The 25,483-nt window shown below is 40.1% G+C and overlaps 1 protein-coding gene across 7 annotated transcripts in view; it reads left to right on the forward strand.

Moving 5' to 3' along the window:
• CPQ (carboxypeptidase Q) overlaps positions 1–25,483 on the forward strand; it is a 163,804-nt gene that overhangs the window by 39,455 nt on the left and 98,866 nt on the right. For all 7 annotated transcript variants that reach the window (XM_021388142.1, XM_021388146.1, XM_021388145.1 and 4 more), the window contains one exon: positions 19,060–19,267. In XM_021388142.1, the coding sequence (XP_021243817.1) occupies positions 19,060–19,267 (208 nt within the window). The remainder of the gene's footprint in view (positions 1–19,059; positions 19,268–25,483) is intronic.

The following is a 25,483-nucleotide window of genomic DNA, read 5'->3' on the forward strand; positions in this document are numbered from 1 at the left end:
TTTCCTCTTATTTTGGTCAATGAAATACTCTTGTATCTTGTCCACTTGGGGATAGGGAAAGTATTTTATTGGTTGTTTGAACTTCCTCCCCTTCTGATTGCTAACCATATTTACACCTTCCAAAACACAAATCCTTATTTAAACATTTTCTTTTTCCACCTGATCATATAATAATTAAAAAAAAAAGTTTTTAAACCTACAGTTAAAGCTGTATTATTTTAGGTGCAACAACAGAGACTGAGCATGTGTTAGAAGTTGGGCCGTGCTGTGTTCACTGATGGATTGCATCTTCTGGCTTAGTTTCACTAGAATGGAATCCAAAACTTGCTCTCCAGGTGGTTCGCTTCAAAAACTCAGTCTCTATTCACACTGAAAGGCTGTAGAGATATACCTTGTGAGACCTCCAAAACAGCCACATAATCTGCATGATACTTTAAATTATTTGTGGAGTAGTGGTCAGACATGTGTCTTCTGTGATATAAGAATCACTTCACGGGGGCAAGTTGTTGCTTGTGATTGTCAAATGGTAGTTCCAGGAGGGGACATGAGCAGTGCCAATGCTTTCTGTATGTCATGAAAGATGAACATAGGGATCATTAGGAAAGCTGGGGAGGGACTTCTTATAAGGATGTGTAGCAACAGGACAAGGGGAAATGGTTTTAGACTGGAAGAGGGCAGATTTAGACTAGATATTAGAAAGAAATTCTTATAAATTCTTTACTGTGAGGGTGGTGGTACACTGGAACAGGTTGCCCAGCGAGGCTGTGGATGCCCCCTCCCAGGAAGCATTCAAGGCCAGGCTGGGTGGGGCTTTGAGCAACCTGGACTAGAGGGAGGTGTCCCTGCCTATAGCAGGGGGTTGGAACTAGGTGATCTTAAGGGTCCCTTCCTACCCAAACCATTCTATGATTCCATGATCATCACCGCGTGTCAGCTGAGTGTGGCTCCTTGTTGCTGATGAGTACGTAAAATCAAACATTATTATTGAAAACTTTTTGATGGAATGGTGGAACTAGATTTCCTTTTTGTCAAAGAAAAACGTGGAGAAAGATCTCTTTTAAAGGGAGAAACTCACTGACTTAAGTTTCCAGAAGTAATGTTTTCCAGAGGATGTCTGGGACACAAGACATTTCTGTGAGTGTGAAAACAAACTATTTCTGTAATCCTTGAGTGAAAAAAAAAAATACCCTAAATTTACCTTTTTTCCATTTCATTTAATGGTGTTCAGCTGGTATCAGGGATTTTTCTTGACCACTTGCAATGCTCTGTAATTTGGATACTGGTGTTCCAATTGTATTTCCAGTGAGCTAGTAGTTGTTGGAAAGGCTGAAAATAAAGACTTTACATGTATTACTTGTGAATCTGATGCCTTCATTTGTTTTACTCTACAAACTTTCTTTTCTCGTTACCATATCACAGTGACAGACTGTTGTTACTGTTGCCTCGTTCTGGTTTTCAGATGGCTTTTTTCCTCTCTAGCAGGTGAGTTTTATGCTTACAGGGTAAAGTGGTGGCTGTGGATCATAGAATCATAGAATCTTTTGAGCTGGAAGGAACTCTTTAAAGGTCGTCTGGTCAATGCCCCTGCAATGGACAGGAACATCTAGAAATAGACCCTTCCAGCCTGATACTGAATGTCTCCAAGGATGGGGCATCCGCCATCTCTCTGGGCAATCTGTTCTAGTGCTTCACTGTCCTTATTGTAAAAATATTTTTCCTCATATTCTGTTTAAATCATCCCTCTTATAGTTTGAAACCACTCCCCCTCATCCCATCACAACAGACCCTACTATGGGGGAAGTGGTTTCAAACTGAAAGAGAGTTATTTTCTTTCAGTAGAGGGGATAACACAGATTTGGTCAAGATAGTTTAGAATTGATCTCTGAGGAACTGGAAGTCTAATCAGCCTGGTTCTCCCCTTCCTGATGTTCAACATGCTCTCTTTTGATGCTGCAGAATTTCTATAAAAAGTCTCCCTGTGAGTAGGCAGCACCTTCTGGCCATTTTGTGCAGGCTTGAGGAGTGCACAGGACATGAAGGCAGCGGGAAGCTGAGTGGTAGCTATGGAGGTGTAGCAGAAATTCTGCATTATGAAGGGAGAAGCAGGAGGGAGTGCTGTCTATGAACACTTTTCACTTAAGAATAGAACAATCGCAAAAACTGTTCACAGGAAACCTTTCAGGGAGAGACTGTCTTGGGGCAATATCCTATGGTAACAGGACAGAGCAATATTTTCTTCTGTTCTCCTAAGTGACCAGAAAACAAAGATAGAACTCTCATTTGCAGTGTAGTAAGGGGAAATAAGAACATACCATGTTTTGTAAGCCTCTAGTGAGCTTGTGAAAGATTCTAGTGATGTTCATAGCACTGTGTTGTCTTGCTCCCCTTAGAGGTATGAATTGGCAGAGTGCTGTGGGATTTATTTTCTTGCCCTGCACTTAGGGACTTTCCCTACATGATGTCTCAATATGTTGTTGACTGGCAATTCATTAATTTTTACTTTGCTTCTTGTGTTCCCTGAAGGCCAACGCGCCAGACTGCATCCTGCAGTGCAGTCTTTCTGCTCATTTTTGGGCAAACCGTAGCTGACAGCCAGATAACTTGCATGTCTTTAGGAGAAACTGAGCCTGTGTTTAAGGAGGGAATTGTATTATACAGTGGTTTCTTGCTGTTTGAGCAGTGATGAAGGAATCAAATTTCAGGTAACTTCACAATAGTGAGAAATCTGCATGTAATGTTTCTTAAGTCTCAGTATCTTTTGGGCTTTTGCCAAACTTTTTGCCTCTTTTTGCTTTGAACAGCATAACTCTTTTTTTTAATTTATTTTTAATTTTTTTTTTTTTATTATTTTTTCCCAGTAGGCAGGGTTTGATGTGACATCTGAAACATCTAGGTAATTTCATGCATCTGACATAGTTGTTTTCTTACAAAATCAATAAAATGTCAGTGAGACTAACATGGCTTTTCTCTACCTCCACCTTGTTTTGGCCATGGCTGTTCAGGAATATGCTCTTGTAGTAGGGAAGAGTTTAATCCTTCAGGTGTCTAGTAGTATCAGCAGTGTCCTGTAACTTCAACAGGGGCAGTCAAGGGGCAGGTAAAATCTATGTCAGTGGGCTCTGTTATCCAGAAAGCTGCTCTAAGTCTTTTTGAAATCCTAACTTCCTCACTTACAGCTTCCCAAGGCAGACCGTTATCAGTCTATGCAGCTTGCTCTGAAAGTAATGCCTCCTATTTGTTTCCATTGAAACTACAACAGATACAAGGAGCACAATAACATTATTTGATAGAGCAACTTGTCAGCTTCAAAACACTATTTTTCAACATAGTCACCATCATTAACTGTGCCAGTGATGAAGAAGAGCCTACATGATGTGCTTGTAAAAATCTGCAGTAGCTGAGCATGGCCATCCAGAACATGGATTGTCTTTCATGTTGCTGTTGCCACTGCTGAAACAAACCACACACCACCTCACTGTGCTCACATCCACTGTTTGGTCCCTATCAATGTTCAGCAAGCATCAGTGAATGTCAATGAGTACAATATTTTTCCACATGGCAGTAATTCAATCCCACACCTTTGCTTCATGTACGCTTCCCTGTCAGATACCATTTTGTCAGATTGCCCCTCTGCTGCCATCTGTCACATGACAACAACATGTAACAGAATGTTGGTGGGAAGGTTCAGCCCCTACTACCATATCACCAACATCTGCCTCTGATGTTGTGGGCCAACAGAAGAAAATAGAAGGCATTACTTTTGGAGCAGTCATTGTAATATTCAAGTTTTTTCTTCCCTTCTGGCTCACCCCGTCTCCTAACATTACTGGCTCATATGTTTTGTTGGTGGATAGATGGCCACTCAAATCATGAGTAATGTACATAAAATATGGTCTTCTTCAAGTACTCTGAACACCCACTGATAAGATTTCCTAATATTCTACAGTCAATAAGGTGTAAAGGAAAGTTTTTATTCTGCCTTTGCATTCATTGCTGGTTCACATATATAAGGATGTTGACCTTATAAAACTGCCACGTCTTGAGTTTCTTGTACTGAGCTGTAAAGAGTTACAGCTGTGCTTGCTGAGGGTTGAGCACTGGGAATTTTAGCACTTTTCTGTGATTTCCTGTTAATTTAACCCTAATCAGTTCTGGCATTCTTCAGTACTGTTGACCTCTTCTGAGTCTCTGTGAATATCTGTGCCTATGAAAATTCTCTTAACAAGTTCAGAAACGCCTAGCATCATCATCATGTCTTGCTCCATCACTTGCGGGTCCTGTTTTAATGCTCTTGTGTTATTCACTTTTCTTGATTAAACTGACAAGCGTCTTACCAGTATGTGGAGTCCATAATGATAGAGGATAAGGGGAAAACCTGACAACAAAACTGCAGATAAAGATTTCTGAAAGGAATCTGAGTAATACGGTGCCAGCAAATTGTTTTCACAAGAGGTGTGTCTATTTCTCAGCTGCTGATAAGATGTGAGAAACATGTAGAATGTCATTTCATTTTATTGTAATTCCACAGAAGTGTAGCACTGAGGACTTTATCTGGAGAGGTTATCTCCAGAGCTTGTGAGCGCATGACTCTGGGCAAGTGGAAGAGTTTGAACAGTACCAGAATGGTTGTGTCAGAGTGGTACGGAATTGGTGTTTGGGGAACCAGGAGCCAAGAGTTGGACTCAGTGATCCTTCTGGGTACCTTCCAACTCCAGACATTCTGTAATTCTATGATTGTAATACTCACCATTGGAGGGGAAAAAAAAAAAAAAAAAGGTATTGAGAGTAGGGACTGTGCTCCTTGATGTATACTGGGGTTACTCTAGTAATTTCAAGATATACTCCAACTCATTTTTTTAAATTTTGATCTGAAACAGTTTGTATTGTGATCTACTGTACAGATTTGCCTGCGTATCCAGTTTTATTTTTTTCATGTCTTGGTTTTCCAGTCTGTACTTTCCACTAAGTATTGTTTCAACTTCCTATTCTACTCATTCTTTTTCAAGATCTTTTTGGTATTGTTCTTGACGTAATGATATTATTTTTAAAAAAATCTACAAATTACTTAACAGTTTTATTGTGTGTGCATTAATGTTTTATTTATGAAACATGCTGGATGTACTGTAAGACATCTGAAGTATTCTTTTCAAGGTTTACTGCTGATTTCCAAAAGTGAACACGTTTGTGTAGGGACTGTGACTGGTTTTATTTGCTCTAAAACCTGTTTGATATGTGCAACAAAATGTTTTATTCCAATATGTAACTTTTTACTTATGACCTGTAACACAAACAAGTAAACAAACCAAAGTGCCACTTGTTGAATACACCTAATGTGGTATTCAGCTGTTAATATCCATAATCTCTCTGCTTTATGCACCAGGCATGCAGAGGATTTGGAAGCACTGATTCCTCATTTTGTTTCGCCGTGTTTTCTCAAACGTGGGCAAATATATTGTTTGCTCCAACATATTATGATTTCTCTTTACAAGAATAGTTGTATTGTTTTCCGGCAGTAGGAGACCTCTGGTTTTGCTAGTTCTTCTACTTCCTACAGTTGTGCTTGTAGCTTGTCAGTTTGGTAGGATATTTCTATGTTATTTCATTAAATGCTGTCTTCACATAGGACAGTCTCACCCGGCTGTGTTAACTCTAGTATTATATACGCTCAGGCATTTAAGTAGGATCAGCTAGACCTGCTTGTATAATGGAACTAGAGATTTTTGGCACAGAAATTTTGACATGTGTTCATAGGAAGTCAGAGTCAATACATCCATGGTTATTGTTTAGAATTATTTTCTAAGTATATCCTGATGTCGATAGCCAACAGTAACACTGGGCTCTTCCCTGTAGAAGTAATGTTTTTTGCCTCCTAAGTGTAGCCATTACAATTACTCAAATCCTTTTCTCTAGCTTTGGTTTCCCCTTCAAATCCGATCAGTCACTTGAGTCTCTCTCATCGTGTCCATCTTGTTGCATCAAATACTAATTCTTTGATCTTCCTGCAGGGTAAGGATAAATGGTGAAGATCCGTCTCCATCTGGTTTATTAAATGAGCAGTGCCAACTCCTGTCTCTGCTCTGCCAGTGATGCCAGCTTTGATTACTTGCCTTTTGTCTTCTCCTTCAGGCACCTTATACTTTCTCTCTCTCATGCTGTTTCTTATGCTTAGGAGGATGGTGTACACTGAAAGGCGTAACTTCGCTCTCTTCCAGCTTTACTTTTTAAACCTGACCTTTGACTTGGTATTACAGATTGTACCCACATATCATTGCTTGGGTAGGTGAATAAGGTCTGTGACTTCTGCTGGACTGTTTCACCAATACCTTGTTTTTCCAGTCACTCTCAGTAGTAGTTCTGCATTGGCTGTCTAATGTGAATATTGCAAATACTCTGTGAAGCATAGAGGTGTTGTCTTTGATGTGCTTCTGTTCACTGTTAAACACGCTTGAACTTCAACTACAGTTCCTGTTTTTTTATCTACTCTGATCTCAAAAAGAGAACAGTTATTCTAAGGATAAGAAACAAAAGGGATCCATACAATTTCTGATTTACTCTTTTTATATGGACTTCATGACATTAGTGCGCTGACAACTACAAAGTCAAAATATATCTTAAGAAAAAATATTGAAACCATTGTGCCATTTAGCTCTGGAAAATCCAGACTGATTCTAGGCATTTGTGCACGGGACAACAACAGATACTTGTGATGAGGGAGAATAATTACATGAACTGATAAAAACCAGGGATTCTGAAGTTCCATTCACTCTGCCCTTGTCTTCCCCTGGGATCCTGAGTAGCTCACTGCTGTTTCTCTCTTTCCCTGTTTAAAAACAGAAGTAATATTTTTGGAACACCAATGCAGTGTACCATTTGTGCATTGTTTGCTGAAAAGGGGCGTCGTTAGAAGTTGATTCTTCTAAAATGTGATCAGGTTGACAATAATAGATTATACTGTAATTTGCCTGTACCAAAACCAGTAGTAGTTGTATTGGGTGGCTACTTCTGATAAATAATCCACTATATAACCGTTGCTTTTTGTTATGCAATAAAATGTGTGTGATTGTTAACATCTGCTGGATTGAGAATCCAGGTTGCCTTAACAGAGATCTGCTGGAAGGATCTGTCAGGAGGTGAATGACAGAGAATACAGGTCATTATTTTGAAATATCATATTTTCAAATGTAAATATTTAAAAACTGTTGGTTGACTGTAGCTCAGAGTATTTGGATTTTGAGTTTAATTCAGTAGCAGCTCACCATGAGATTCTTGAAGCTTCTGGAAACAGAGTGAAGGAGCCGGAATTTCTTAAAAGTACAAGGCTTTTCTTAGTAACAGATCTTTATCATCAAGGAGAACATTAAGTTTAGAGATTAGGTCTTGGGACTGATATGTGGTTGTGGCAGAGGTCTGAGGTTTGGAAGAAGCGTGCTCCCAGGAGGAAGGTAAGGTAGGCTTTAATAATTGTTCAGTAACCTGCGTTTTGCTTGTTCCTTTTCAGGGTGTAGTTTCTTTAAGGACAGTCTGTGTCACTCTCTGCCTGCGGTCTCCAAAGAAGAAAACAACAATTTTCAGGGCTCCCAATTTCAGGCTCTGAGAAGGCTGCAGTTGATCCTGGGGAGGCATGGGGAAAGCCAGGAAGTGTTTGAAGGGACCAGGCAGCTTGAGTATACGCTTCATATCTCCGGAGAGGGTGTTAGAGGGAACTAAGTTTGCACTTGAGCAGGGATTCAGCACTGTCCAGATGCTGCCAGTGCCTGGAATCTAATATCCTGGTCTGCTGAGTTCAGCTGAGAGGTCATTGGAGACTGTATGTAACTCCACAAAACTATTTGTCTTTTTTTTTCTTTGCTTAGTTTATAATGCTGAAAATTGAGGAAAACAGAAGTTGTATTCTCCAGTACCGGGGAGAATTTTGATATTTCATTGTTGCCAGAAATGTGATGTGAATAGACATACCCACGAGAAAACTTAGCAGAGCTACTTAGAATAGTAAGTGCAGCTGCGATTTATGATTTTAGAAACATAAATGTTTTTCAGTACCTAAAATTAGGCTTCAATCATATAAAACTTTGTATGGTACTTCTCAGCAACCCTCAGTGATGGATTCTTTAACCCTTTCCCATATAGAGCAGTACGTTTTATTGCTCAGATATTTTACAGTGTTACTTACTGTTAGACTTGAGAATTAGGGAAAAGGTGGCAGAATCCAGGCAACTGGGAAATGTTGACAAGTGACTGAAGAACACCATTACAAAGTATCAGAGATGTTCAGATAATGCTTGTCCTTAAATTTTTCTAGAGAAATGAAAGGGGAATGCCATTCATTCCTCTGAGAGTCTTCCCCATAAGGTGTCTAAATTGAAGTAGCTAATTAGTCATATATTTAATACATTTTTTTTAGAGAGCAATTTGAAATGCTTAGGTCAGTATCAGCTTATTATGTGATGTCTTGGCTGTGTATCTGTTTAAGCAGGAGATACGACATAGAAGGAGGATGCTGTTGCTTTCAGATCTAGATGAGTAAAGAAAACATAACAGTGTTTCAAAGCACAGCTCAGTTTGGTATACTTTAGAAATTGTGGGGTATTAGAGAGAGCATCTAAGAGATTTGAAGGTGTTTTTAATCGAAATACGTTTTTGGCTGAGAAGTTCTGACTGCAAACATGCTGTTTTCCACCTCCACCTGAGTTTTTCAGAAAGACTTTGTGGGGGTTAGCAAGGAGTGCAGCTCAGGAGCTGAGAAAGTTTGTGCCTCAATCTGGCCACCAGCATTTTAGAAGGATGCTGTCAGAACGGTCTGTCTCCCATTAAGTGTTTTGGTGTTGACGGATCAGGAATTTCCAAGGAGGATGATGTTTTATCAGCATCTTTGCAACCAGGCCACTCAGTAGGTTCAGAGCTCTGGTTTTCAGGCAGTAGGAAGTGGTACTGTGTGAGTTGCCATAGGTCATGTCTGCCATCAGCTGCCATTGCAGATGAAGCAATTCAGTGGATCAAGCACTGTGCTCTTAAACCAAGAGTTTTGTTAATACTGATATTAATCAGTGAAATTTTATGTTCATGCAGATGAAACTACTAAAAGCCCACATTGGAGGCTGAGTACAAAGGCACTGCATGTCATCTTTGGCTGCACTTCAGAGAACAACTGCTTTAAACTACACAATGAATAGTTGTGGACTGGATACATTCAGTGTCATTCTGTACAATTCTGTGTTTGTTCATAGACAAGGTAGATTTGAAACAAATATCATTTCCAATGAGCAGCTTCAGTAACTGTTATGCTTATATGTAAGTACAGCACAGAGTATTTTACTGTTGTTGTACAGAAACAACTTCTTGTTTGACAACTGAAACTGTATTCAGCCTATGTGCATTAACTTGTACACCTCTGAAATTATGTTAGAATTCTGAGTAGATATGTTTTTTTAACAGATTTTCTGTTTATGAAGTTTGTGGTCTTGGTGTTAATCATTAACAATCATTGACACAGTTTTCCTGCATAGTGTTCTTTGACCAAAAAGTTATTCCTACTTGGCCTTTCAACACCAGGAAGAAAATCCCCAGTTTTTATTCTGTCATTGCTCTGCAGTGTTGCAAAAGGTGGCCTTCGGTCTTTTTGTATCCTGAGCTTTGAGGTCACACTTGGTGTGTGGTGGGTGCATGTGTGTGAATGCAGCTGACTTGCTGCATGCTCTTCCTCTTGGAGGCTGCCTGAGCAGTAGAGTAGCACCCAGAGCAGGTGGGTGAGGAGGAAACCCACGGTCTTCCTGGGCAGCCCTCTTCGCCTGGAGCTCTTGGAGGGAGAGCTGCAGCTGTCTCTTTTCATTTGGTCTGAAATTTTATAATGTTCCTAAATCCAATTCACTTTCTCCACCACTCTTTTGACGTGACTGTGTGCTTCTGTCTCTTCATTGAGGTCCAAAAGTGTGTGTGTATTTAAATTTACTTGGGGACTATGAAATTCATGATTATTGCTGTACCTTCCAACCAAAGCCTCCAGCCTGCTACCTTTTGTCAAAAAAAAAAAAAAAAAAAGTTTTCCTCAGGAGCATGGATAAACTAATAAATTGAAAAGAAAATTGCATCATTTCAGGCAGTCTTTCTTCCAACTGAGACTCTGGTAGGCGCTTCTAATTGGATTCTAAAGCAAGTTGTAAAATATAAGAGCAGGATGGAGAGTAATCTTTCCCTTTCTGCAGCTGATGAAGAAATCAGCATCTCTCGACGACTGAATGGAAACAGAGCAAATTTTCAAATAATAAGCAAAATAGTGTGAATAACTAGAGTATATTACAGAGCATGATAAACGTGGTGTCTAAAACAAAACAGGAAGAGCGGAAGTGTTGCCACTTGACTATTTCTTTGTTCCTTTTGAGGAAGGAAAATGCCTTGAGTTCTTAAGGCTTAACCATATTATTGGGAAACCCCTAAGTTCATCATAGAATCATAGAATTAGCTAGGTTGGAAAAGACCTACAAGATCATCCAGTCCAACCATCCATCTACCATCAATAACCCCACTAAACATGTCTCTCAACACTACCTCTAAATGTTTCTTGAACACCTCCAGGGACGGTGACTCAGCCACCTCCCTGGGCAGCCCATTCCAGCGCCTGACCACTCTTTCAGAAAAGTAGTATTTCCTAATGTCCAGCCTAAATCTCCCCTGGCGCAACTTGAGGCCGTTCGCCCTCATCCTGTCACTAGGTACGTGAGAGAAGAGGCTGACCCCCAGCTCACTACAACCTCCCTTCAGGTAGTTATAGAGAGCGATGAGGTCTCCCCTGAGCCTCCTCTTCTCCAGACTGAACAATCCCATCTCCCTCAGCCGCTCCTCATGAGGCCTGTGCTCCAGACCCCTCACCAGCTTCATCGCCCTCCTCTGAACACGATCCATGGCCTCAATGTCTTTCTTGCAGTGAGGGGCCCAAAACTGGACACAGTACTCAAGGTGGGACCTCACCAGGGCGGAGTAGAGAGGGACAATGACTTCCCTACTCCTACTGGCAACACTTATTTCTGATCCAAGCCAGGATGCCATTAGCCTTCTTGGCCAGCTGGGCACACTGCTGGCTGATGCTCAGCCTAGCATCAACCAATACCCCCAGGTCCGTTTCCTCCACACAGTCTTCCAGCCACTCTGCCCCAAGCCTGTAGTGTTGCCTAGGGTTGTTGTGGCCCAAGTGCAGGACCCAGCGCTTGGTCTTGTTGAACCTCATCTGATTGGCTTCAGCCCAGAGATCCAGCCTGTCCAGATCTCCAGTTCATTTCCTTGTGGCTGCCACTGTGTTCTGGGAATTCTTCCTGTGCATTTCCAAGGACACCAGCAGCATGAAGGGAATCCAGAAGTGAGTCAGTCATTCTCCCCGATGTGGTTTGCACTAGAAAGATTTTGCTCAGCGTGACACTCTTCATTTACCAGGCATAGCGCTAATTGCAGGGAGAGGAGCTGTTCAGAGGAAATACAGACCTACTGGGAGATTTTCTGTTTCATCTGATTTAGATTACGAAGCTCTTGGGAGAATGTGCCGCAGTCAACAAATACAACCAGAGAAAGAGTGCTCGTGCTTGGCATGACATTTTACCATGCTGCTCAATATTTAGTCCTAATTTTGAGAAGTTATTGTGACATTGTAATCTTTAAAAATATGTTCCGTTGCTGAAAGGAATTTTTCTGCTTACAATGGATGTCAAATTTGAGACTGAAAAATTCAGACTGTATCTAACTCTGAAGTGACAGGCAGCCTTGTCTGTGTTTTGAAAATAAAAACACATTGCTTTATTGGAGAATGATTTTGTCAGGTTAGTGTACACTACTAGATAATGTATCCTGAACACTCAAAACTTTACATTTCCTTTTACATTTCATGAATATCTTTGTATAATGTATGAACTGCGTGGGCAAATATAATGATCAGGTGATGCTAAAATAGCTACTTTCCTGCGGAGCTACTGAAATCTCTTACTGTAGGGGATAAACAGGTGGTATCGCTTCTGTATTTTCTTCACTAAAATAATTTTTGTTCTTTTGCCCACAGTTGTTTTTTTTCACTCAAACACAGTGTGTATTGGACTTAATTCCTTGTTAAATAGGACATCTAAAAGTAGTTCAGTACTCTGTAAAAATGAAATTTATGGGAGTAGGAAAAGCATTCGTGTAGTGAAGATGTTTCAGAGATTCAGTTTTCTTCAGAAAATAAAGAGGCTCAATGAGTGTCTTGTGGTAGGTTTTGGTTTCTTTTGGTTTGCTCACTGCTTGAGGCTACATCCAGTCAGGTCCTTTACTCTTTTTTCTCATACCCTTTATATCCCTTCAATTAATCAGTTTTTAAAGCTTGCTTTTTTTTTTTTTTTTTTTTTAATTAGTGGTCATGGAAGCTCTACTGATTTTCTGTGAAAACCCATAAACAGCAAAAAAGATCACTAGAGTTTTCTATTTCCTGTCTTCTGTTTCACTCCTGGCATTTAATTCCATGTTATCTATGATGATAGTATTCAAGTTACCTTGTCTAGTTTTTCACTGTTAAAAGTTCTCTCCTTTTGTCCATCTAAATGGTTGCCTTTGGTGCTCAGATGCTCTTCTTTCTCCTGCTGTTTTCAGGGCCATGTTAACTCTCTGTCATTCGCATTCGTGTCTTGTGGGTTTTTCTGGACTTCCCTTGCATCCCTGCTGACCCCTAAGCCTGACTTTTTAAACTGTAAAAGTGTATCTCCGTGAGGCCTTGCATTGCAGCACCAACTTATTGTAGCAAAAGGCTATTCCTAAATATATTTCCATTTAAGATAGGCCTGTATTTCAGTCATCTTAGGGAGGACAGTGCCCAGAGAGTGTACTGCTCTGAAGGGTGTGAGGTGTAGAGAAGGAAGGAAGAAAAGCTCCATCCTCTCCTTCATCTTTGGATTTGAAACTTTCCCCTGACTCCCCTCTATTTTCCTCTGCAATTACCTGATGAGAACGAAGAATTTTCATGGTGAGTGAGACCAAGACTGGTATCCTCCTTTCCTACCCCTTTTTGTTCAGCTCACTGAAAGCTGTTGGCTGTGTGCTATCCTTTACCACCGTTACCTCTCAGAAGGGTGGGGAGCCTGCCCTTCCCACGCCCTAACGCTTTGCATTCCACACTAGAGGAAGGTAAAGCTCCAGTGTCACTTTGTGCATGTGCCTGAAAACAGGACACCTTCACCTTCTCTGTTCCTCGCAGTCTGCAAGGAGGCAGAGACTTGGACACACTGATGTGGTTGGTCCTTTCCTGGAAGCTGTGATGCCGCTTCACACCTGTTTGTGGATGATCATTTTAACATGAGTATTCGTTACTGATAATAATGAACGTCATTAAGTGGAGAAGGTATGAGTGCCAGAAAAGTATTCTGGACAGCTGGCCGACTACAGTTTGCTTATGTATTGCTGGCCCTGTGACTCCTCTTACATTCTCTTCTTTCCAAATAAAGAAAATGTCTTTTCTTTTGTGTTTGGATTTATCTACATCCTTCCTGTAGGTATAAAGTACAACATCTGTTAGCGGGGAGGTTTTTTAATCTGTCCTGTGTACTCACTAGATTCTGGTGATTGTGAGGTCACCGAAGATATAAATATGGATTCTGCTCAAGGCTGAGAAGCCGTGAGTTCAACAAAAAAATAAAAAGGAATCCCTGAAGCCAGAAGTCTTGCAGCTGCTGGCAATTAGGATTGTCACTGGCGTTCCCTCCAGGAGTCCTCTGCTAGCATACCTACGGCAATGTGCAGCAGGCAGCTGTGGTCCCACAAGGCAGCGATGTTAACACGGCAGGAAGGAGGTTGGTTGTTCTTGTTGAACACAAGAAGGCCAAACAGGTGTGTGGCTTAAATGGTTCCCTCAAGGTATTGTCAGCTGCTGGAGAATCCGCCTAATGCCTGCAGGATGCAGAAAGTGTCTTTCAGCAGGACAGCAGCTGATGCAAGCCTCCACTTCATACTGAAGTTTGGGAAAGCTAGTGCAGGCTATTCCACTTTCCCAGCAGTCTTACAGTCCTGGGATGAAACTCACTGGATTTGCTCCATTTGATCATTTTATCATTAGCAGTTGCTTTCTGCTTCTTGTTTGACAAAGCATATCTAATCTCTGCTATTTTTTAAAAACTTCTGCGGTTGTCAGAATTCCCTTGGCATATGTGGTACTGAATGTTATAATGAAATACAAACATACACGTTAGTTGCGTTCTGTAGCCAAGCAAATATATAATTACGTCAAAGCTATTATGCTTTTTTGGTAAAGCCTAATTTTAATGAATGCCTAGCACTGATTAGATGCAGTTTTCCAAATGTTGATTTAAATGGAGCCCATATGGTTACAGAGTGGTGCTGTAGTCTTTTTCAAAAGGAGTTTTCTTTGGTAAGACCAAATGTCTCAGGAGTCGGTTGTACACTTTGTTAGACTTTCAGCAGATGCTACACCAATTAAAGGTTGGTACAAGTAATCTGGAAGAGACTGCATAACTAGTTTGCCTGACAGCAGGCAGCTGTATTGTCTTCTATAATTGTACAAGATTATACTTTTGCTTCATAGTTTCTCAGAATTTTCTGTGTGTATTCATGTTTTATTTTCAGTTTAACAGCCTTGCTATTATTTCAACTTGCTGTAAATCAACAAATGAAATCCTACAAAGCCAACATAAAAAGCAAATAAAGCAAGAGAATCTTGGGACAAATGATGACAGAAACAAAAAATTAGACTGAATTTATTTCCTTCATATTTTGCCAAGTGACTGTAAATGGGTAATAGTCTCAATTTTATTTTTAAAGACTTAATTCTTCTGAGAAGATTATGAATGCTTTTAACACTTTGACTTATTCTGTTATGGGTTAGGACATCTTGGCCTCTCTATCCAGACAATGATGAGAATCTTGAACAAATGTACACAGTGTGTGACTGTGCACAAGAACAAGTTTTATTCTGTAAGGACTCTGCTGCTGTGTAGGTCTGCTGTGGTGCTGGAAAAAGGAATTTACTCAAGTGGAGTTTAGCTTTGCTATGCTGCTACTAATGAAGAGAAGGATACTGTGGTGAGGCAGTCACAATTAGCTGTTCTCCATAGGTAAGCAGGAGACTGAGATGTCAAGGTTTCCCTTTTGTTTTGTTACAGGATGTTCCATCGCTCCTTTAAAATGTAAAGGTTTGTTTGTGAGGGGGAGCAGAAGTATGAGGAGAATGCGATCCTGTTACTTTTCAAATGTATTGCTCTCTAACGTCTTTATCAGTGATGTAAACAGTGGGATTGAGTGTACTGTCAGCAGGTTTGGAGTTTACAGTAAGCTGAGTGGTGCTGTTGATACAACAAAAAAGAACGTACACCATCCAGAGGGACCTGGACAAGCTTGAAAAGTGGGACCACATGAACCTAATGAGATTCAAGAATACCAAGTGCAAGGTGTTGCATTTGGGTTAGGGCAATCCTAGGTATGTGTACAGACTGAAAGAATACTTTAAGAACAGCCCTGTGGATAAGGGTTCTGGTGGATGAAAACTTGATGTGAGCAAACAGTGTGTGCATACGGCCTGGAAGACCAACAGTGTCTTGGGCTGCATCAAAAGAAGGGTGGCCAATAGGGAGAGGGAGGTGGTTGTCCTCCTCTTCTCTGCCCTTGTGAGCTCTCATCTGGAGTACTGTGTACTGATGTTGGGACCCCAGCACAAGAAAGATGTGGAGTTAGAGTTCTTGTAATACCATGGTTACTTGTACCTTTAGGATACTGTTAAATTTGCCTGAGGATTCAACCTGAGATGCCCCCAACACAAGAAGGATATGGAGCTGTTGGAGCGGGTCCAGAGGACGGCCACAAAGATGATCAGAGGGCTGGAGCACCTCTGCTATGAGGCAGGCTGAGAGAGTTGAGACTTTTCAGCCTGGAGAAGAGAAGGCTCCAGGGGGACCCTACAGTGGCCTTCCAGTACCTACAGGGGGCCTACAGGAAAGCTGGGGAAGGACTTTTTTAAGGGCAAGTAGTGACAGAACGAGGGGAAATGGCTTAATACTGGCAGAGGGTCGATTTAGACTAGATATTAGGAAGAAATTCTTTACTGTAAGGGTGATGAGACATTGGAACAGGTTGCCCAGCAAGGTTGTGGGTGCCCCCTTGTTGAAGGCATTCAAGGCCAGGCTGGGTGGGGCTTTGCGCAACCTGGTCTAGTGGGAGGTGTCCCTGCCTATAGCAGGGGGTTGGAACTAGGTGATCTTAAAGGATCTTTCCAACCCAAACCATTCTGTGATTCCAAGAAGAGCAAGTGTTGCAAAGACCAGTCAGGTTGGCATTGTGATTCCCATTTTGAGCTTTTACTGATTATTCAGTAAAATCCTTTTTCTTTAGAAAGAATATCCACAGAGTCATTTTTGTTCAGACACAGTGAAAGAAATCTTCCTTGTCCATCGCTACAAAACTTCCCTCTCCTGAACCACTTCCTCTTTGCTCTCTTCTGAGCCAAACTCAGGAATGCTTCTGTCCATCTTCATCTTTTACGCACACAGTCTTATTTCTCTAATTTGTTTAGCTAGTTCTTGCTTAGGTCTTGCCATATGGTCAGCAGCTGCTAGAGTTTTTGATCATCTCCGCATAAAAGGGACTTAATTTACACTGCTTAGCATTTTTAAGTATCCTCTTTGACACTTTATTACACAATTTCTTATGTAGATACACTGAGCGCGTGGTGTGTATTGCATGCATGTAAACTTTGATCAGGTATATCCCAATATTCTCAAAGTCTGCCATGGATATCTCCCAGTATCAGTCTGTGAGTTGACCTTGTAGCACTAGGAAAGTGCAGTATGGTGGTGCTGCACTAAACCTCGTAGTGGTAACTCTTGGAGTTGTTCTTCTTTTTGTCTGTCCAGTCACTTGGGCATTCACTCATTGCCTTGGAATCCTGATTTCGACTGAGCAGTGGCTGACTGTCTGCCTATGGTGAAATGTCATGATTTAAGTACTTGGGTTTAGCCTGGTAATCTTGGCGAAGTCATAACTCAAGCGTAAAAAAGACAAGATGACCAAGTGTCTTCTGAGTTTGATTTTGCTGCTAGCTAGGGTAAGCACAGTACCGGTAAATGGTCATTCATTTCAGGTGTCTTAGCATGCATGCATCTCACTACACTACATTGTCAGGAGCCTTATTCACAGTTACAGCGGAGTGTTGGGACTGAACATCGAAAAGAAATGTGATTGCTACTTACACAGGAGAAACAAATATGATTTTAGGGACTTCTTTTGTTGAGCATCTGGGAAGTAATAAGAGGAATGAAATCAATACAGGTGGTGATAAAACCTGAATTATCACTGCTCAGCAGTTCCACAGCATGTTATTACTAAGCCATAATCTTGCCAGAAGATGCAGGTGAATGGGCTCATTTAACTGTTTGTTACTGCACAGCTGTTGAAATGTAGTGTTTTTTGGACCGTTAATACATGAAATGGTCATACTGTTGTTTTTTTTTTTTTTCCCAGTGTGTTGTTTGTTTTATGTTTTTTGGAAGGTCTCCTGGTTAGCATTCTGACTATATCCCCAACACTCAAATGAATACTGAACATGTGCAGCAAATTCTTGTAGTTTAAAAATTAGGGTGAGGGACGGTTACAGGGGAAAAGAGAAAGGAAAAAATTGGTAAGATCTGAACTTGTAAGCCTACGTGAGTGCATCCAGCTCGGCAAGGGTTCTGCAGCACAAGGATTCTGCCTGCCTGGGGTTTGTCTGGAGTTTGGGGAAGCTCTGTTGTTTCAAGGGGAGCTACTGGGCACCCCACCTGCATGGCCTTCCTGGCAGGGAGCAATGACTTCTTAAACTGTTGCCACCTAATGAACGGATCCATCCACACTATGAAGAAGCTCCCACGGAAGCTCTGTAAATGATTTTTAGTATTTATTTTCAAATGAATGCTTTTATATACCTAGTCTGCTAGTTGTGTTATGGGCTATGATACATCTTACTGTTGTTGAGGTGAGAGGGCTTTGCTCTAAAGAACAAGACCTGAATAATCTCTCTCCCATTTTATATAATCGGTATCCCTAGAAAGTAAATCTCTCCACATATCTCCTCCAGGAATATCTCAAATGTATTTTTCAAAATTAAAAGGCTTAATAAAGACGGGTTTTTTTTGTTTGTTTAAACATGTATAAATATGTGGCTACTGCTGTAAGTAGGCTTATGTTGAAGGAACTTGTTAAGGAACTTGTCCATTAACTTTTAGCAATCTGTGGTGACAGATGTGGAGTCACTCACTTCAGGCAGCACAAAAGGAGCTTCTGGAAGGGGAATATGTGCTGTACTTAGTAATGAACCGTCTGCAGCTTTCTGGGAGGAAACAGAGAGTAATACTGGAAGAACTATGGCTGTTTTAGTGAAAGAAAATGTGTAACTGTAGAATTAACACTTTTTATGATTTTTGTATGATTTTTTTTTAACTTTCTTCTCCACAAGGTATGAATCTTCCTAAATGATCTGAGCCCTTTAATGGTTTATGTTTTCCTTCATTTTCTCATAATTTGTGTATAACTTTCTGGGTTTTTTTATATTTTATTTTATTTCATATGGTGGTGGCTGAAATCTCAAGTGTATTGAGAATGGGTAAACAGGCAATTTGTTTATGGTTTCATTGTCTTTCTGAAGTTTCTCATGTTAGTGCTCTTCAAAGTAGATGTGATTTTGACAGCCACTCTGATGTTGAAATAGGTGAAATAGTGAATTTTATTTTTGTTACTTGTCGCAGGAAAAAAAGATGCAATTACTGACTTTTCATTGTTTTTCTTCCTGATGAAGCAGCAAAATGTGGTATCAGAGGATTTACTACTGTAATGTCAAAGTACCTAAATTGTGCTGACACGGAATAACTTCCCAGGAATGATGACAGTCAGAAAGACTGATTAGTATAAAAATGCTTGAGGTATTTTCTAGAAAGATTTATTCCAACATAACTAATATATTCCTTCTGACAGCATGCTGGGGGTGGCGGTGAAAGTGTTCTTTCTAATAATTCTATAATGGTGATAATAACTTGCAAGCTAAGTTGTTAACACTGTTTTATTTTTTCTTTCCTGTAGCCCACATACTGGCTGGCAGAACTACCAGCCTGGCGTACCCCAGATTCCCACAGCTTGCATCTCTGTGGAAGATGCTGAAATGATGTCACGGATGTCCTTCCGAGGCACTAAGATCGTTGTGTACCTGAAGATGGGAGCCAGGACCTATCCAGACTCTACTTCTTTTAACACCGTGGCGGAAATAGTTGGAAGCAAGCACCCAGAGCAGGTAAGTGAGAATATACAAAAAGAAACTTATTTTGGTCTTAAAAATATGAAAAAAAAAAAACAAACACCCATTCATAAGATTCCCTTCAAATGAGTATCTCTTGATCACCTGTTCTTCCTCATTTCTGACTTGTTGGCATTTGGCTGTTTTCCAGGTTTTGTTGTTTTCCACAGTTTAACATGTTACTTCGTTTCCATAGCTTAAAGCTTGCATTAAGTAGTGCCATCTGCACAGGTAGCACGGAGCACGTGTGGAAGCAAAAGTGAAATTCTAGCAGCAATACAATTTTAAATAATATATTATTATTTTTAATATATATTTAAATATTATTTTAAATAATAAGTTACAAGTTGTAGTTACCAGAAGGATTTGTGCTTGGAATTTGCTTATTGTTCATTTAGTAATCTGCAGGCAGTTTCTTCATCAGCCAAATAAAGCATGTTCTGCTGTCTGGAAATAAAATTGTTTCCTTGAGATTTCCTTAAGTTTGAAAATGAATATAGGATGTCAGTTTATCTTTGTATTTTTATTTTTATTTTTTACTTGTATAGAACATTACTGAATTTAGCTGAAATGGAATGTGTGTCAGATAGGAGGAATGAACTATCTACACTAAAAAGTAGCTGCAAGCTCTGTTTGCACACTGGTTGACCCTTAATTGCTGATTTCAATTTCAAGACATTCTTGTCATTTTCTCCTTTCTCCCAACTTCTTAGGCAAAATCACACAAACTACGTTTGTAGAGCTAGAGGACTTATGCCTAGCATTAGGTCTTCTGTGTCAGCTTACAACACAGAATGAATTTTCTGGCAGTATGTTTTTTTCATGAAAATGTTGATGCAACCTCACTTGCAGCAGCAGTAGAAATTGCTTCTGAAGTACATCTACTGAGCCATGATTGTTTTTTAAACATTGTAGTTTCCTAATTTCAGTGGATAAAGTGGCTGTAATTGTTACAAGATTTTATCTGTTTCAAGATATAAGTTCCGTAGCTTTGGCTTTTGATGTCTCAAATCCTCAGTATTAGCACAAGTATACAATTTCAGAAGCTTGATCACTGGGCAAGGGGAATAGTAATGACTGTTGTGGCTGATTGGCTTACATACCATCAGCTATGAGTTTAGGTTCATAACACACGTACTGAGTTAGTTAAACACAGTGCCCAAATTTATAAAATAATTTAAGTACATGTCATCCAAAGAGGTAGTAATGTGCTAATCAGCTAATGTGCTGTCTTCCCTGAGTTATGTTCGGTGGATTTCAGAATTATGGCATTTCAACCTGGATTATAAAAATGTCCAACTATAACCTTCAAGTATGCTTTCAAAGGCTGTTTGCTGTCCTGCTCTGTGTCTTTAAGTAATGAAATGGATTGTGATCTCTTGTTACCCCAAAAAGCTCAGGTTTTTGAAACACTGGATAAAGACTTATTTACAAACCCCCTGCTGATGTTAATGGGAGTGGTAGTGTACACACTTTGAAAAAGTAACCAAGAAACAGAAAAATAAAACAAGTGAATGTTTAGGTTTTTTAGTACTCAGTTCCTGGAAGCTTAATAAATGCTTCACTACGCTAATTCGACTTTGTTATCCAGAAAAATCTAACTATTTAGGCAATAAAATACATCACAGACCCAAATTCTTGCAATGCCTTTTATGCCAGAGTGTTTAGAAATGCATTACAAGTCCAGAGGAAGAGAAAGGTGCTGTTTCCCTTGGGCCAAAATTTCAATTTGAGATTTGAACTGAAACAAAGGCAAATCTGGATCTCTGAACTCTGGGTAAGAAATCAGCAGTGAGTGGTATAGCTGTGACAAAGGTCTAAAGCCGTACAGTTCAAATTAGGCTGAAGCCTGTGAAACATAACCGATCACAGACATTGCTGCCAATTATAAGTTAAAACACTGGAACAGAATTGAAAATGAGGGTCGCTGTGGAATACAGATCAAGTCTGGTGAGAAGTGACAGTTCTACATTTAACTACGTTAGGAATGTCTGTACTTGTCTACATATTTACTAGAATTTAATATACTGCCTGGTTTATAAGTAATAATAATTCATAGTAAATCATTCATTCCTTTTCTGAGATTTTAGCATGTTTGTTAAAAGTAATCTCCAAGATTGAAACCATAATTGTCTAAAAACTATCTGTTGCAAGCAGTGTTTATTATTATTCAACCATTGATCACCCTTGCAGTGTGTCCAGTCCAGAGCCTCCTTTTTAGGTCATTTTTTCTTCTTTTTTTTTTGTTGTGGATTCACACATGTAGCAACAGAGGAGGAAAAAGAAAAAGAAGTAAAATTAGAAAATAAAGTAGTTGAAATACTTTTGGCATGTTTTCCTGCAAGTGCTTTGTTTTCTTTTTTGCAAGGAGCGTTTGATGTCATGATAATTGATAGATTGTTGAACTTGCAAACCTTTAGTTAGGCTCCCATGCTTAACTTTCGTACACTTCCATTTCTGAATAACTTAAAGCAATACAAGAAATATAATTACTGTTTTGTGAGGCATCAAGCTCATGCATGAATCTTCCAAAACAAGTGATGTGACTTGGATGCAGATGCCCATGCACCCAGTAACAGTTGTTTGAACAGTTAACCCAGTGATATTTCTTCTGTTCTGATCTATTCTTTTGGATTGGCCAGACAGTAGCAGTAAACAAATGCTTTGACATCAGTTGCTCCAACTAAGATAAGTGGACTTTGAAACCTACCTTAAGTTGCAACTTTGCACTACTAAATTTTTAAGTGGGGTAGAAAAAATCTGAACAGTAAAGGTAAATGCACTTTATCATGCTGCCAGTAAAGTCCAGTGTGTGTGTGTCTGTGTTCTATTTTTTCTTGTGTTACTCTTTCTAAGCCAAGGAGGTCCAGCTTTCCCTCTCCTGAGCAGTGTCCTTGCTGATGTCTCAGCAGACATGGCTGCGTGTTCTGAGCAGACACATCCAGAGACATCCAGCATTGTCTCTGTCACTCCTCAGGTGCTTGCTTAGTTCCTGCTGAAGCCCAAATCCCTTTAAATGCCCAAAGGAGGTGAGGCTGTGCGTACAAGGTAATGAATTCAAGATCAAGCTTTTCTACATGTAAGTAGGTAGGAAGCAGTGGGACCAAACATGCTATGACTTGATGCCCTGGCAAACTTCCTGAGCTTGGAATCACATTCCCACGGTGCTTAGGACAGCAGTGAGAGTGGAAAACCTGTGGGCTGTGGGACTTAACATATTTCAGCCTGTATGACTTTTGACAGTTGAGCCAAAGAGTTTGTGAAATGAAAAAAATATGGCATCAGAGCCTGCTGAGTTCCAGGCTATTGCAGAGTAGAGATATTCGCAGTCTGTTCCTAACTTTTGTTTTGGGGAAGGGGTTTTTGAAGCATGTTGTTGAACCTGGGACAATACTGTTAGCATCCCTTTGTACTGCATCATGCACTGGTGAGATGTTTTGTATAAACTGTGTAAGCTGACACTGGAGACTGACTGACTGAGAAATTCACAACTTAACTAATGTGGTTTTCATTTGAAATTCAGGCAGAGCTGGCAGTAAAACATGTTTGTCTTTTCATTTTAATACAGATGTAGCATGATTGGTCTTAAAGTGCAGAAGCAACCATTCCCATCTCTGGGGAAATGCTACGTAGAGTGGCTGTTTCTTGCTAGTCTGGCTTCAGTGTACCTAATGTGCCAAACACGGAACTGCAAAATATTTGATTAACTGCACAGGCATCAAAGTGGATAAAGATATAATTCTTCTGTAATCCTGACTTTCAGTATCTTTCCGCACTGCATATTTCATGGTGTGCAGTGCTGTTTTACTTACTTTACACTTAATAAGTGATGGGAAAACAGTTTCCTAAGTGCCTTACAAAGTACATACATTTAATGATTGCTCATTATTCTGTGATCTAGCATAAATACTGTAGAGCACAAAGAGAGAGGCTTATAAGTGGCTTTTGTAGAATCCTGAATAGCTGTTCCAGGAATTCGCTCTACACTGCTTTTTTGCCTCCTGTTTTTATGGAGTGCCATATTTACAAAAAGTACCATTTGAAAAGTGGCTCTGTTTTGAACACCACAGGCATAAAAGACCATTAAAGAACGTGCTGTAGCTCTGAGCCATGTTTGGATGGCATTTTGAAAGAAGCAGTCCTAGGAGTGACCTGAGAAACAGAGATGCTAAGGTAATAGATTGTGAAGTTCTTTACCAATCTGTGATTGATGTAACACAATCTGTTCCACAAAGGAAATGGCGGTTTATTTGCTTTTACATTCTTCTTCCTTTCCCTATTTAAAAAATCAGCCCTCTCTTGGAATTTGTGATACTGGGCAAAACTCCAGGGAACAAGAGAACATAAAAATGTCCAGGCTTCTGAGTCTTCTAGGCATTTGCATGCATAAGGAAAGAAATAATTTGTAGACCCCCTCCTCCTCCTGCAAAAAAATTATCAGGGAAAAAAAGGCTTCTCTGAAGATCTGTAATACTCAGTACAGTGTTGTTTTATGGCCTGGCATCGGTTCTACATATGTTAACAAAATGTCTATCCATTAGCCCTTTGATGTGGCTTCCAGATATCCCTATGTTCAAACTAAACCATGCATACAATGGAGTTTTGAGCAGTGATGTTTTAAGAGCCTGGTGCCATCACGTTATGGCTCCATTAGCACATTTACTCCATGTGGATTGTTTTGCTATTCATTTCAAAATGTTGGAGGGTTTGTAAGTGCACTTTTGTGAGGTTGTCTTGTGTGACTGTAAGCTGATGCTTGTCACAGCTACCCTCAGAATTGAGATGATTATGGAGATTAGGTTTTCCAGAGTGCCAGCCCATTACTTCATAGCAACAGACTGATGGGAAAGTAGGAGAAAGAGAAAGGGTAGTATTTCTTTCAGCAAAAATGGACCCCAAAATCTCAAAGAAAATAGAATATTTCCTAACAGTGCCATTGTTCTTTCTTCACTCTCTCTCTGGTTTCTTCTTCACCCTGTGTACTTGTGTGTGCTTTATTAGCAATAGGACTTTGTATTATTATTTGGAGGATTGTTTTTATGATGTGCCTTGCGAGAATCAGGGTACTTCCATAGTTCGTTCTTAAACAGAGGTCTTGTCATGATTAAAACAGTCAAATTAATATGAAACCGATATGGATGAAAACTTTTCTTTTAACTTGGCAATTTTGTTGGTTTTTGTTATTTTTTTTTTGAGTCTGCGAACGGAATTTTCAGTCCAAAGTGAAGGTTACATTTTGTGGTGTGTAGAGCTTGGCAATTCTTCTAAAACTTGAACTGCTCATTAAAAACCCAAGAGCTGACTGAAAGCATTTAATTCTTCTGGGGGAGAACTTGGCAGTAGTTTCCCTTAAGATTCTGAGTGACCAGTGAGTTCTCAAGTAGGCTTTTTTTTTTTTTTTAATAAATCTAAATATCTGTATACACAACAAATTCATCTTGTAGGTGATTTACATGTATGCAGAGGGCAACAGTCAAAAAGCACTGTACTGCTTTGATGGTGTCTGAAATATCAGTGGAATGAGTGTATACCTACGGAAGAAAGATTCAAGACAGCTTTAAAAAAAATGATACTTCTGATAGTTTTGCTGGGAGGCGTCGGTTTAGGTGCACTAGTGTAACATGATGTTTGTAATGTTCAGATGTTATCAAAATGACAAGACTATCTACAAACGGGCAGCTGAGAATAGGCGAAGGGCTTGCTGAGCCATTTCTGCTGATCTTTGAGAGGTCTCCGGCTCCTGTGTCTCTCAACTTGATAATGCAACAACAGAAGCAAGGGATGAGCTCCATGGGGTGCAAGCAAGACAAAAGATCTTTAAAAGGTTTCTCCTCTTGCCAACTGAAGCACAGGAGCTGTCAGTGTGTATGAGCCACTGCGCTGTGAAGTAAAAGCATCAGCTTTAGCTGTCTTCCCTGCCTGCTGTCCAATGGGAGCTGCACCTTTTTCAAGTGGGGTGATTCAAACTGCTGGCAAGCAACTGGTTGTGTTTTAGGTTACTGAAATGCCAGGATAACAGTGACCAGGGATGAGGACTATGATCTTCGGAATGTTGGGTTTCAGCTGCTTCACTTCCTAGACTACAACTAGTATTTGTGATGCTAGAAATGACAGTGGAACAGTTAGTTTGCTGGCGAATGTATTTAAGCACACAGTTTTGTAGCCCTTTTGATGACACCAATATAAGCAGATACACTGTAATATTTTTTCTTC

This window comes from Numida meleagris, chromosome 2, assembly GCF_002078875.1.
Source record: "Numida meleagris isolate 19003 breed g44 Domestic line chromosome 2, NumMel1.0, whole genome shotgun sequence".
Taxonomy (NCBI): domain Eukaryota; kingdom Metazoa; phylum Chordata; class Aves; order Galliformes; family Numididae; genus Numida; species Numida meleagris.